The sequence below is a fragment of the Oncorhynchus nerka genome, linkage group LG21 (genome assembly GCF_034236695.1).
Source record: "Oncorhynchus nerka isolate Pitt River linkage group LG21, Oner_Uvic_2.0, whole genome shotgun sequence".
NCBI classification, from domain to species: Eukaryota; Metazoa; Chordata; class Actinopteri; order Salmoniformes; family Salmonidae; genus Oncorhynchus; species Oncorhynchus nerka.
The window spans coordinates 8,198,881-8,213,664 of record NC_088416.1 but is presented as its reverse complement, the minus strand read 5'-3'; the positions used below and the strand labels follow the sequence as shown (position 1 = coordinate 8,213,664).

The window sequence follows — 14,784 nt, the reverse complement described above, 5'->3', positions numbered from 1 at the left end:
CCTGTTGTGTACGGAGTGTCTCTGGTTTTCAAAGTTTATTTGTGGGTAAAATAAGTAAAACCATTATTTCCAGTCTTGATCTATTCAACAATCACATTTTACAACTTCTCAAGATTTCTACTAGTCACATTTTTAGTTTTGAGAACCCTACCCAAGGTATAACAAAGCACAACCATGTTTTTCCAGATCTCTAAGGTCTCCCATATATGGATGGTTGTATACAAAAATCTTATTGTGAAAGTGGTTAAATTGATATGGTGACACACACCCTTAACTGGTGGGGAATGGGCCACCTAAGCTCATTTATGATGAATGAACTTCACTTTTTGGTAGCCGTTTGTCATTCAGGTCTGTATGGTTCAGTCTGACAAAAATGTATAGTGTGGCCAGACACTGAAGGTACCTCTGTGAATTTGATATGTTTTGGCCCTACTCTTGCAATTACGTTAGAGGGTCCTCCTAGATTTGACTCCATATCCAATATGGCTACCATATTACCATTACATTGTGGTTTTATTACATGTATTAAATGAGACATTTTTTAGATTTTTTGTACTGTTCTTATGACCTGTACTCAATATAATTTATATGTACTTCAACTATGTTTGGAATCCAATATGCCCACCATGTACACTCAAACACCTTTGGTTATTTATATATATATTTTTAAAGGCAGCAGACTGCTTGTCATGGCAATACCAAGTATTCCACGTTATGAGCCTCTTTGATCAATGAGACATGTGAGAGGCTCCAACTAAAGGAAAGAGAATCCTGGACTCTTAACCTCTCTCTTGCTCTACAACTTTCCCCCACTGTGGTATAACTTGCTCCTCCAGGATTTGGCTCTTAAGTCACCTCTTTACAGACCTGGTGCCTTGTTTTTTGAGGGGGGGGGTTTAGTGATGAATTTAGGCTACAAGATAGGCTGTTTATAATAGGTGAATTGCCCTATGTGATTGCAACAATACACACAGCTCTCTTACCAAAAGAATGCAAACGAAATGCTGAAAGTAGTCACCTAGTTATTCATACATGCAAACAAAAATAGGGCCCAATTCTGACCCAAGTTTAGTGTGTGGAAATTGAACATAAGCTGATGAAAAATATGAACACAACATGCAACAATTTTAATATAAGGAAATCAGTCAATTGGAATAAATGCAATAGGCACTAATCTATGGATTTCACATGACTTGGTCACAGATACCATTAAAAATAAGGTAGGGAGAAATCTGGTGTGACCACACATCACCTTCACATAGAGTTGATCAGGCTGTTGACTGTAACGTGGAATGTTGTCCCACGCCTCTTCAATGGCTTTGTGAAGTTGCTGGATATTGGCGGGAACTGGCACACACTGTCGTATACGTAGATCCAGAGCACCCCAAACATGCTCAATGGGTGACATGTCTGGTGAGTATGCAGGCCATGGAAGAATTGGGACATTTTCAGCTTCCAGGAATTGTGTACAGATCCTTGCGACATGGGGCCGTGCATTATCATGCTGAAACATGAGGTGATGGTGGAGGATGAATGGCACGACAATGGGCCGCGGGATCTCGTTGTGGTATCTCTGAGCATTCAAATTGCCATCAAAAAAATGCAATTGTTTTCTCTGTTCATAGCTTATGCCTGCCTGTTCAATAACTCCACCACCACCATGGGGCACTCTGTTGACATCAGCAAACCGCTCGCCCAGACAACGCCCGACACGCTGTCTGCCATTTGCCCAGTACATTTGAAACCAGGATTCACCCATGAAGGGTATACTTCTCTAGTGTGCAGCCATCGAAGCTGAGCATTTGCCCACTGAAGTCGGTCATGAAGCCGAACTGCAGTCATGTCAAGACCCTGGTGAGGACGAGCACGCAGATGAGCGTCCCTGAGAGTTTCTGTCAGTTTTTGCAGAAATTCTGACAGTTTGTGCAGTATCATGGTATGCCATCATACTTCAAGGCTAAAACCATGGTTCACGGCAGGTTAGCCTAGTGGTTAGAGCGTTGGATTAGTATCCGGAAGGTTGCAAGTTCAAACCCCAGAGCTGACAAGGTACAAATCTGTCGTTCTGCCCCTGAACAGGCAGTTAACCCACTGTTCCTAGGCTGTCATTGAAAATAAGAATTTGTTCTTAACTGACTTGCCTAGTTAAATAAAGGTTTTAAAAAATTGTATAAATGAAAGGACCATTTATACTTGGATTTATTATTTATTTCAAATGATCACACGAACAGTTACTTTAGTTAAGAACTTAGATTTGGTAACACATTCAAGCAATTCTTAAAAATAAAAGTCAGCTCTTAAGTCCATGTGAAGCCGTATGTGACTACTTTATGAAAGTGGATATGTCGATCTAGTGCAGGACTCTCCAACCTTGTTCCTAGAGAGCTACCCGCCTGTAGGTTTTCCCCAGCTGTCACTAACCTAATTGAGCTTATCAACAAGCCAATTATTTAGAATCAGGTACGCTAGATTAGGGTTGGAGTGAAAACCTACAGGACAGTAGCTCTCCAGGAACAGGGTTGGAGAGCCTTGATCTAGTGGATATGTTGTCGATTGTAAAATGATACACTTGCAAATGGAAACTCAGAACTCAGCTGCGGAGTCATTACTGATTGTGATGTAATTATTAATGTATCTTGGTCTTGACTGTGTCTTTTTACCTAAGATTCCTCTTGAAAAGTCCAGTGCAGTCAAAAATTTGATTTCCCTGTGTTATATTTCCACACTATGAGGTTGAAATAATACTGTGAAATTGCAAAAATGATAATGCCCTTTTAGTGTAAGAGCTGCTTGAAAAGACAGCCTAAAACTTCAGCCTGTTTTGGTGGGATGGAATTTTGGCCTGCCCGATGACATCACCAGGTGGTTAAATGAGTTTAATAGACCAATGAGAGAGTTCTAAACCTTTAGTTTTCAGTCGCCCCCTCCCCACTCAGATCACTCCCAGAGAGTCCGAGCAAAATTCTTGCTTGACTATCGCTCTTCGATAAGCTGTTTCTTTTTAACCATTTTAATTGAAAACAATCACACTAAAGTACTTTGTTACCCAAAAATGATTTGATATTGATAAAAACATCTGCATTGGACCTTTAATGAAAAGCACAATATAAATAAAATGAGCATTGACTTCCACATGCAGTGCTTCCCTAATGTCTCCACTAGGTAAGGTGTTGATCGTGAGTTTTATTCTCTTCCCCTCACAGGAACTGTGAGATGGCGAGCTTAATTTACCATACTGTATTTTTATTTTTGACGTTGTGTAAATATGAATTACAAATATATATAGAAAGGCACATTGTCAAAATACAATTTGGCATGCATTTAAAATGGAGTAAACATTCAAAAGACTTGACCCATCTTGCCTGTCTACTAACTAACTAACAGGTCTCCGTCACAGTATGAGCACCCAGCATCTCCGTCCTTTTCTAAAGAGACCATTACTACGTCACTGGATGAGGAGAGGGCCCCTGTACATAAATATACACATAAATATACATTCAAAAAAAAATGTACATGCATACAGTTTGGTCCAACTTTAACAGTAGTCAGCTCAAGTACAGTATTGACCCAGACTCGTCCTGAGAGAGACAAATCAATCACTTCACCTTTCCCCCAAACAACATGCCAAACAAGCCGGAAATGGGGGTTTGTATTTTTGGCACATTTTTGTGGAATATGCATGTCAAAACCTTCTCCGCCTCTCCTCAGAACTGAAGCACCTGACGTTGGCATCGCCCCCCCAGTCCTGTTTAGGTGTCTAGTGGTATGTACTCTGAAGTAAAATCATGTTGTTATCGTAAGCGTGCACTTTGCATGGTTATTAAAATAGATCTTAAAAACACATGTATCCTTAAACAAGGTAACGCAGAAGCGAAGCACAAAATATTTAGGGTCAAAAAAACAAAAGATCAACTTTAAGAATTTGAACAGGAACACCGTACAGTACCCTGTGAATCCATAGGAGGTGCAGTTCAGCTTGTTATACAGTAGATCGAGTCATGAGTGACGACAAACCAAAGGCGCATGATAACCCTGCAAAAACTATTCTTTCCAGTTATAAATCCAAAAATGTCATTGAACAAATGCATCGTTGGTCTTCTATCAGAGCAGAACGCAGTTGATGCTGGGTTTTGTTCCCGGTATGTGCCTTGTGAGTTGGGCAAGAGACAGGAACATTTTAACACTTTTCTCCGTATTGAGGTTTGGGAGAGGAGGCTCATTTGGAAAGTTTGCTGATGACACGGATGAGAGCGGCATTCTCGTCCTTTAGCCTCTGGTTGTCTGCTCGGAGATCCACCAGCACCTGGAAATACACGATAAACACAGGAAGGGAGACAAAACAACATCAGGGCAAATAGGTTGTTTTTCTCTTCTTTGTCATCATGATCAGTTGATGGAAATCTATTGGTTGTTGTATGTTACAGATAATGCAATGTAGAACAATACAGAATAAAACCATATTCTCAGAACATGATTATTATTTTACATAGTGTTTGGGGTAGATTCGTTAGTGTTTGTGTCATTTGGAGTTAGTTTGAGTACTTTTATGTAGTTAATGTTTTTGATGGTTTATTTTTTGGGGTAGTATGTTTTTTTAGGTTGTTTTGGGTTGTTGAATAGTTTGGGGTAGCTTATGGTTAGTGTTTTGGGCAGTTAGTAGGATCTCTTAGCACATAATCAACGCTAATAATTCTGCAGGTTATTTCAAGTCTGAACAGACACAATAGGCTTTAAATAGGCTAGCCCCGGTGACGAAACAATTCCCTTCTACCTTCAGCTCATCCTCCAGTTCCACTGCTTTTCTCTGGAGTGCTCTCTTCTCCTGCGAGTAAAACATACTGATTTTATAACTCACTCCCACATAGGTATGGAGCCTTTATGGCTAATGACATGAGGTTACATTCCATTCGACCTCAATTGATCCAATAAATAAATAATTTCCTGAATTGGGAAGCTAAAAGTGAAATGGACCCGAAACATGAACACAGACAGTTTAAGCGGCGACTCACAAATCTCTCCAGTTCCAGCAGGGCCGGCCTCTCTGTGTTGCTCTCTTGACTCTGCAATGGAGACACAGACACAACAGGGCCAGTGATTGACGTGCACGGCTCAGCACAGAAGCCGAGCGGTATAATGCCGACACATCGTGCGTGCTATAATCTGGAATCCATCGGTGTTCCTACAATACTGTGTATTGTTTGTCTTACACCAACGTAACTTCCCTTTCACACTGTCAAGAGTCGAACACAGAACACCGTCAGGACCCGCCTCCCTGACAAGACTGACAGTGTCCCAATACTCTTCGTCTCCCCACTGCTACGTGGATCTAATATATTGAAACGGAATACCTGATAATCATATCCAGACTTATCTGTAGTTCCCTATCTGTAGTTATGAGCGAGAGAAGACAAGGATGAGTCACGGCACATGGCTTTGCTTGACCCATGGCCATCAACATCCAGACAGGATCATATCCTCACCTGTCGGAGTCTCTCCAGCTCCACTTTGCTCTGGCTGAGCAGCAGCGCCGTCTCCTGCAGCTTGTCTTTGAGCAGGCCGTTCTCCTGCAGCACCGACCTGTACAGCTAGGGGGCGACACCAAACAGGGATTCGGTCAAAGGCAGAGGACAGCAGCCTGGATATTGCCTAGCCACTGCAGTTCTAAATAGATTCAGTTAAAGTGGTTTAAACACCTATTTCACAGTTAGTCAGCTGCATCCAATCATTCCCCTCAGAGCATGTTTTTCTCTCACTTATTAAAACCTTAGCTACCATCTTTCAAGTGCCTGAAGAATGTGTATTTAAATCACTGGGAGTCGTCAACAATACCATACCATTTTGTAGTCTGGTGAAGAATCTCCCAACTGAGGCTCACTGCAAATATAGAGTACATGATTTACTCAATATAAAAAGAGGTTTAGTAATTCAGTATACTGTAGTATAGAAATGTAAAACACTTACCTGGGTGAACTATGATGGTGGTTTTCATCCTGTTGGGCTTCATCCATTGCATCCAAATGTTCATTCTTATAAAAAAAATATATATATGTAAATACATATACAAATGGTACGTTTGACATCGACCACTAATATTATACCAGGCATTGTAATACAAGACCACTTTTGTGATAAATAATCAGATTACAACATTTTGTGTGTGTGTGTGTGGGGGGGTCCTATCATTCAGGCCTACATTACAAAGCAGTCAAAATACAGAAATATAGCAATTACACAACTGAAAGAGAGGAAAAAAGAACATTTCAGGTCGGGTATGGGGTTCCTGTTCTGAGTATGAGGTTACGAAATACTGTGTCATTTCCTCTTTGACTTTGTAGGACATAACATTTACTTTGTACTTGTGGCATGTTGGATGTAGACAAGAAAGAGTGATATTGGTTGAGTCAAATTAAAGTTCAATCAGTTTATACAAAGAGGAAATGGTCAAACGATTAGAACAAAAAGACTTCAAAAGCTCTCGCACAAATACTATTTATTTGTTTCATATATTGTTTTTAACCTTTATTTAACCAGGAAGGGCTTATTGAGATTAAAATATATTTTTCAAGAGCGCCCTGGCCAAGATAGGCAGCACCAAGTCATTACAAAAAAAAAATACAGACAGACAACATGAAAAACTACAAGTAATCTAGTAAAAACCATTGAATTCACAAGAGTATAAAACAGCAAATTAAAAACATTGACAGGTCAGGGAATCAGCCTCAAAATCCTTCATCAGTGATTTAAAAACACCAATTGGGACAAGTTCTTCCAGTATAAAAGTATTCTGTAAGGTGTTCCAAGACGATGGCGCAGACGACATAAAAGCCCTTTCACTATGAATATGTATGAAGGGGTTCCTCCGCTTACCCCTAGCTGAACCACCCCGGTGGAGCGTCTCTCTCTCCTTCCCTTCCGTCGGTCCCTCACTCCTAGCCGCGTCTCTCCCTCGGACCCGACCTCCTTCACTGGGTCGGTGTCTACAATACAATAGGAACAGAATGACATTGCTAGATCACGAAGGCATTTCAACAGCGCGGCTCGAAGCTAACTTTAATGGAGAGCTACCGTCCTGTCGGTTTTCGCATCGCAAGAGACCATTGTGTTGGGCTAGCAGTGTTTTTGTGCGGTACAATGTAGGCTACATGTGATGGCAGAGTTGGATAAACAAATGCCCTGCAATTGTCAAATCATCAAGATATCATTCAGCCAGGTATTATTGGCAGGGTTTTTTGAGAGAGCCTTTAGAAATGTGCGCATGACTCAATTTTGCATCGCTTCGGACCAAACTTTATGAATACCTGGTCTGCATACCCATTGTTGCTAACCTTTATAAAAAAAAGTTTTTAAAGCATAAAATTGTGAACCAAAAAGTAACGTGCCCAGGAGAAAACATATATTAAAATCACTGGCACCCTAGCATCAAATTAAACATGTGTGTTGCATTGCCAAGTCAAATGGTCGCAAATACGACTTTTGGTTGCAATTTTGAGCCTTTAACAGACACTAAGGCAAGGCCAGGGCATGCATCTGATATTGCCAACTTGATGTTTTCATGACACTAAAATACTTTTAAAACTAGGATTCATAATCCTGTCTTCCTGAATGGCATTACTATTAATACATGAAAACAGCACATTTTTACCCACCACAGTCCCACTCACCTCTCTCAGCAGGTGTTATGGTGACTATAGGGCTGACATGCAGGATGTTGCTAGGTGGTGGATCGGCCGGTTTGGCTACGCTCTTCTCTGCCTCCTTCAAGTCAGTGAGCGTCACACCCTGTCACAGGAAACAAGCAAAAAAATCATGTTTATTATTTATGCTGAAAGGTGGTCAGTTATGGTGACAAGATCCATTTGAAGTCCTCTGTAAGAGACGTAAAGAGATTTATTGTGGCCAGTTACCTGTGTGGAGCGGCGAGACTGGCGCATGAGGCGTGATCGTGCTTTCCTCTGAGACTCAGACTCCTCGTCTCTTACTGGGGCCTGGAACCTGAGGGGCAAACATCCACACAGCTCCATTAGAACCCTTAGATTCACAATGCTCCAAAAAAGAACCCATCCACACAGCTCCATTAGAACCCTTAGATTCACAATGCTCCAAAAAAGAACCCATCCACACAGCTCCATTAGAACCCTTAGATTCACAAAAGAACCCATCCACACAGCTCCATTAGAACCCTTAGATTCACAATGCTCCAAAAAAGAACCCATCCACACAGCTCCATTAGAACCCTTAGATTCACAATGCTCCAAAAAAGAACCCATCCACACAGCTCCATTAGAACCCTTAGATTCACAATGCTCAAAAAAAGAACCCATCCACACAGCTCCATTAGAACCCTTAGATTCACAATGCTCCAAAAAAGAACCCATCCACACAGCTCCATTAGAACCCTCACAATGCTCACAATGCTCAAAAAAAGAACCCATCCACACAGCTCCATTAGAACCCTTAGATTCACAATGCTCAAAAAAAGAACCCATCCACACAGCTCCATTAGAAGCCGTATATTCATTATGCTCCATAAGAACACATCTTTCGGATGGGACGTTAAACGGGTGTCCTGACTCTCTGAGGTCATTAAAGATCCCATGGCACTTATCGTAAGAGCAGGGGGTGTTAACCCCGGTGTCCTGGCTAAATTCCCAATCTGGCCCTCAAACCATCACGGTCACCTAATAATCCCCAGTTTACAATTGTCTCATTCATCCCCCTCCTCTACCCCTGTAACCATTCCCCAGGTCGTTGCTGCAAATGAGAACGTGTTCTCAGTCAACTTACCTGGTCAAATAACGGAAAAATTCAAATAAATAAATCCACACAGCTCCGTAAAAGCACATCCACTTCATTTCGAGCAGAAGAGACACACTCCTCTGCTAGAACACATTGACAGTGCTTTAACAACTGCCTGTGTTGAGCGTCTCTCAGCATCTCTCATCACCCCTTCCTTTTTATGTGCCACACCCTGCCTCCTGCTACACCAACTACTCAGTCATCTTCCCTATAGTTGTGCCAGGCCACTAAGCTTTAAATGTGTGTTTACTGTGTGTCGTGTGGCTCTTACTTCCGTCTGTCTGGGTTGGTGTTGTTGGGACTATCGGCCAGGGGTTCTTTCCTCTGGGGGGTGGGCTGGACCCGGGCTGTACGACTGGCTCTGTCCTGGTCCCGCTCCTCCACATCCTTCTCCTCTGGAGTCTGCTGGACCACAGGCAAGACAGGACCACAGGCAAGACAGGACCACAGGCAAGACAGGACCACAGGCAAGACAGGACCACATTAATACAGGGGAATAATAACACTCCTCTTGAACCTAATCGATTCATTGTTACTAGGCCGATGAGTCACATTTTTCTTGACGTTCAAATGGAAAGGACATTTTGTGAACACCAACAGCGAAGATACGAAATAAGGAATAACTAAGGGTGTAAAGCCCGGCAGACCCAGGTAGACGACACAACATTGACAGTACAGCTTAAGATACATTGAGACATGGCTTACCTTCTCAGCAGGGCTGACGGTGGAGGTGGCACTCTCTGTGTCTGGACTGGATAGAGTGGAGCTTTCTAAGACAGACAGACAGGAGGTGTACTCTGGTCAGTGGGTATTCATGACTGGGTACTCAAAATTGCCATACCACTTGACCGGAGCATTTTAAAATGTGAACATGTACTTCAATAAGTCTTCATTCTTCATGAAATTAGATATGTATATGTGTGTGTGTGTGTGTGTGTGAGACCAGCCATATTATATACCAGGGCTGCTCTCTTTCTCCTCGCTGAGCTCCAGGCCTTCAGACCTCCTCTCTTTAGACTGATCCTGCACGTTCATCTTCTCCTTACTGCTCATCCTGCACACGGAGGTCCTGAAACACACAGACAGACACACACACAGATGATTATTATCAGCATTTCACAGAAATCGGCTGCATTCTGATTCTTTACCCTTCTCCCAAAGTGTGCTCTCGTGCTCTTGGTCCATACATGGGAGGAGATAATGATCGGAATGTAGTCATGAAATTCATTGGAGGAACGCATCCAGTTCTGACACTGTCCAACACAATCCGCCCTGCTATTATTGACAAGGAAGATGCCTTTTTCATAGTCAGCCATCTTTGTAAAATAAAGAACTATCCAATTGAATCTCATCGAAATTTCTTATGAAGACAAAACCATCTTTCTGCATGAAAATAAATAATATATATATATATATATAAATAAATAATACTTGAGGCCAAGCCCACCACATTTACTCCAATTACAGTCTGACTTCAAAATAAATACTACAGATAAGAGGAAAATAAACTATAGAAAATAATAAGGCATATCTGTTGTTTGTTATCAGATGCAGTAGTAATAAGGCATATCTGTTGTTTGTTATCAGATGCAGTAGTAATAAGGCATATCTGTTGTTTGTTATCAGATGCAGTAGTAATAAGGCATATCTGTTGTTTGTTATCAGATGCAGTAGTAATAAGGCATATATGTTGTTTGTTATCAGATGCAGTAGTATTAAGGCATATCTGTTGTTTGTTATCAGATGCAGTAGTAATAAGGCATATCTGTTGTTTGTTATCAGATGCAGTAGTAATAAGGCATATCTGTTGTTTGTTATCAGATGCAGTAGTAATAAGGCATATCTGTTGTTTGTTATCAGATGCAGTAGTAATAAGGCATATCTGTTGTTTGTTATCAGATGCAGTAGTATTAAGGCATATCTGTTGTTTGTTATCAGATGCAGTAGTATTAAGGCATATCTGTTGTTTGTTATCAGATGCAGTAGTAATAAGGCATATCTGTTGTTTGTTATCAGATGCAGTAGTAATAAGGCATATCTGTTGTTTGTTATCAGATGCAGTAGTAATAAGGCATATCTGTTGTTTGTTATCAGATGCAGTAGTAATAAGGCATATATGTTGTTTGTTATCAGATGCAGTAGTAATAAGGCATATCTGTTGTTTGTTATCAGATGCAGTAGTAATAAGGCATATCTGTTGTTTGTTATCAGATGCAGTAGTAATAAGGCATATCTGTTGTTTGTTATCAGATGCAGTAGTAATAAGGCATATCTGTTGTTTGTTATCAGATGCAGTAGTAATAAGGCATATCTGTTGTTTGTTATCAGATGCAGTAGTAATAAGGCATATCTGTTGTTTGTTATCAGATGCAGTAGTAATAAGGCATATCTGTTGTTTGTTATCAGATGCAGTAGTATTAAGGCATATCTGTTGTTTGTTATCAGATGCAGTAGTAATAAGGCATATATGTTGTTTGTTATCAGATGCAGTAGTAATAAGGCATATCTGTTGTTTGTTATCAGATGCAGTAGTAATAAGGCATATCTGTTGTTTGTTATCAGATGCAGTAGTATTAAGGCATATACGGACCTCCGTCGTTTGTTATCAGCTTTTGCAGCAGTAGAGCCTGCAGGGTTCTGTCTGTCCACGATGGACTGCTCATTACGCCACTGTGAAGGGACACAGAAATATGACCACTGTCATTAGATAACACACATAATAATAATAATAATAATAATAATAGTGCAAGGCAAATATAGTAGCAAGAGTCATGACAGCATCACTCATCAGTAAGAGAAAAACTGGAAGACTCCCTTTTGCAGAACAGCCCAATATTACATGGCAAATATGGCAACAAGTCAAATGATACCCATTCTGAAAAGATGTGAAATCTACAATTAATATTTCACAATCAGGCAGTTTTGTATTGGCCATCTAGAGAACTATTTTGCACACATGAAGTGACAAAACAAAAGGGAAGTCTCACGTTGGCTTGTTTCTGTGACAGCTCCTCCAGCAGCGACACAACACTCTCATCAGCGACATCAAATGGAGTCTGACCCTGCAGGGTTGACGTTGCAAAATGAAAATAGGGCACAAAGGAAGCAGCAAGACCGTACGTGGCATCCCACTTCCTACCACATGACGACGCTATATTAGCCTAGCATTTCAAAAAGTAGTAACAAATACCACAGACACCTGGTATACAAGCAGTCGGCAATATTTCGGAGGGACATCGAGCAATGTCTTGAGGAGGACGGGCTCATTGTTAATTGGCTGGAATAGAATAAATGGAACGGCATCAAACATATGGAAATCACGCTTGACTCCGTTCCATTAATTCCCTTCATTACAATAAGCCTGTCCTCCGACAGCTCCTCCAGTATACATGTGTACGGCTCTAGTCTGTCTCACCCCATTGCTGCAGACCTCCATGTCACAGAGCTGTTCAGCCAGTATCCTGCAGGCATCTCCCTGCCCCCAGTGTGACGCTGCGTGGAGAGGCGTCCAGCCATCACAGTCCATCTCCGACACGTCCAGACCACACTGGCATAGCAGTCTGAACCACAACAACAGAGAGGTTTAGCACAGAGAACAAAGCAGAAAGCCTATGCAATTGAGTTCATTCATTTTGTCTGTTTGTTTTTTAACAAGGCCCTGTTTCCCCATAAACTCAAAGAGTTATTGAGCTTGTCAGAGTGGCTGTGAGGGAGAGAAAAGAAAAATAGGGTTTATTGAGAGAATTGGGACACGGTCATGGACACTCACTTGATGGCTTCCAGGTAGCCCTTGGCTGCAGCCACATGCAGGGGAGTGGCCCCAGTTTTGGGGTGCCGTAGTTCTGAGGGAGGCCCCTCTGTCAGCCAGGCTCTGGCGTCTTTCATGATCTGCTCCTCCTCCACCCGCTTAGCTGCCTCCACGTCCACCCCTGAGACGGGAATGAAATGTATAATCAACAACTCAACAAGAACGTGTAAAAAGAAGCTTCTTCCTCTCTCAACTCCATTGAAAAAGGGAGAGCCTTATTCTTGTTTAGCTCGATATGGAACGTTGACAGCATCACAAGCCAAAAATTGGCTAAGAGTGTGCCCTGGCTTCGCTTCCAAAGTCTTTATAAATCAGACACCACAACACTTTTCACCCTAAATCTCTCCTTTGTTTTCTCCCCGTGTTGGTAGCACCGTATTCACCTTGTCTCATTGTGTATTGGTGCAGGAGCGACTCAGTGGCCTCGTCTTCAGCTATATCTAGCGGGACGTCGCCATCGCAGTTCACAGCAGTGAGAGACGCACCCTGCTGCAAAAGGAAACTGAGATATAGAAAGAGAGTTTGAAACCATCCACAACTGAGAAACAGGCCACATAATCAAGAGTAAACAAAAAGCAGTCGACCTGCTTTACAGGCCCTGCTGTACCAGACAACAATACAGCATTGTTGAATGGAGAAACATTGGCACAGGGAGGCTACGCTTAGGCTACAAAATCAGGTTAACTCAATTGCAACGACTGCCCAACACTATAACAGAGGAATGTAGAAAGCTTTCATAGGTAGCCCCTATTCTATTGCCTGATGTTGAAGTGATATACTGTACTGTACATACTCAGTGATCTCCAGGTTCCCACAGGTGGCTGCCACATGCAGCGGAGTCCAGCCCTCACTGTCCACCTGGTTTATGTTGGCACCCCGAGCCAGGAGAAAGACCATCACCTCCATGCTCCCATCTATACAAGCCTACAGTGAATGAGGAGAGAGGGTGATGATAATCAATGCTCCAGTATGACTTATAGGTTGTAGAGTCAATACACAGACACTACATTTGACTCATTTACCACAAGTCCTTACCTGGTGAAGAGCTGTGATTCCATCAGCATTGGCACAATTCACAACCTCTCCCTGGTAGTCTCCATTCTTGCCTTCTGTCTCTTTTGCATCTTTCAGCATCTCTTGGGCCTCATCTGTGTCACCACTGGCACAAGCTGCCAGGAACTCGGCAGCAGTATCAAACCGCACTCGCCTCCTACAGTCGAGGTCATCATTTAGGGACATTACTCAGGATATTAAAGTTAGTATTCTACCAGCACTCCACGGCATCTATTCATATCTCATTATTTGCATACATGAAAGGCTGATCATAATCCCCTCCTCCAAATAGTCCATGTTAAACCCAGTGGTTGTCAACAACAGTGGTGGACTGTAGCTAACTAGATATGTAGTTAGCTAACTTAACTAGTCAGCCAGCAACATAGTTAACTGCCTGATAACTTTCCAAAAATGACTAGCCAGCCAATGTGGGTGTGTTAGCTACATATTCTGTCGAACAGTGTAGAGAACTGTTCTAAATCTACTAACGTTAATAGACAGTAGACAATGTATGCATGCATGTGCCAATGTTGTGATTGCAGACATAGATAGTTAGCGAGATAAACATTGAAGTATCAGTAAAGCTAGCTAGCAAGTGCCTAGCCCACGCACAGCATTCCTGAATAGCATCCGGTATAGTATTAGTACTAGCTAGCTAGCGATAACCTAGCTAGCTGGCTAGTTAGCTAGTAATGCATCAATCTGACAATACAGTACCTTCGTTTGAGTAGACGACTATTGGCTTCCCCGGTGGTCGATCCGCTTCCCTCCACATCCTGAGAATGGTCCTTTGAAACGGAGTTGTTTACGGCCTCCGAGCAGCCTGCATCCTCGACATCGCCCCGCCACCTTCGCCTGGGCACAGCCGGTTCTCTGTCGGTGCTAGAACCTGACCAGCGCTTCAGTTGTTCTTGCCGTTTATCCTTTGCTGTGTCCCCCATTATTATCCGACGAGGGCTTTATTCAATAAAATATATATTCGATAGAAAAGACACACCCTCCATGTGTATAGTTTCACTTCCTTATTCAAAGCACTGGGTGTGAAGCCAAAGATGGTGCATAAAATGAAGATGTCCCACTCCGGCCGTTAACCATTGAAAAAAAATTCACAGTTCCGGTCTACTTAA

General features: G+C 42.1%; 1 protein-coding gene across 2 annotated transcripts; it reads right to left on the bottom strand.

Moving 5' to 3' along the window:
• Window positions 1–3,072: 3,072 nt before the first annotated feature.
• LOC115103786 (protein phosphatase 1 regulatory subunit 12C-like) lies at window positions 3,073–14,711 on the bottom strand. 2 transcript variants are annotated; one of them, XM_029624715.2, is made up of 20 exons: window positions 14,375–14,711; window positions 13,640–13,814; window positions 13,398–13,528; window positions 12,988–13,106; window positions 12,566–12,725; window positions 12,212–12,356; window positions 11,784–11,858; window positions 11,387–11,466; window positions 9,756–9,865; window positions 9,502–9,566; window positions 9,068–9,201; window positions 7,905–7,992; window positions 7,662–7,779; window positions 6,868–6,977; window positions 5,962–6,026; window positions 5,835–5,874; window positions 5,481–5,585; window positions 5,010–5,060; window positions 4,772–4,822; window positions 3,073–4,303 (listed from the first exon to the last, which is right to left on the bottom strand). In XM_029624715.2, the coding sequence occupies exons 1-20, from the start codon at window positions 14,596–14,598 to the stop codon at window positions 4,217–4,219; spliced, it is 2,133 nt and encodes a 710-aa protein (XP_029480575.1). In that variant the 5' UTR covers window positions 14,599–14,711; the 3' UTR covers window positions 3,073–4,216. The 2 variants fall into 2 exon arrangements, with proteins under 2 accessions (XP_029480575.1, XP_029480576.1); XM_029624716.2 differs by having other exon boundaries at window positions 9,068–9,198.
• Window positions 14,712–14,784: the final 73 nt, after the last annotated feature.

Coding starts and splice junctions, on each gene's coding strand:
- LOC115103786 (XM_029624715.2), bottom strand. CDS start 14,598: ATGGGGGACACAGCAAAGGATAAACGGCAAGAACAACTGAAGCGCTGG. Junction 12,357..12,565: donor GGCTACCTGGAAGCCATCAA/GTGAGTGTCCAT, acceptor GTTGTGGTTCAG/ACTGCTATGCCAGTGTGGTC. Junction 5,586..5,834: donor CTTCACCAGACTACAAAATG/GTATGGTATTGT, acceptor GTCGCCCCCTAG/CTGTACAGGTCGGTGCTGCA.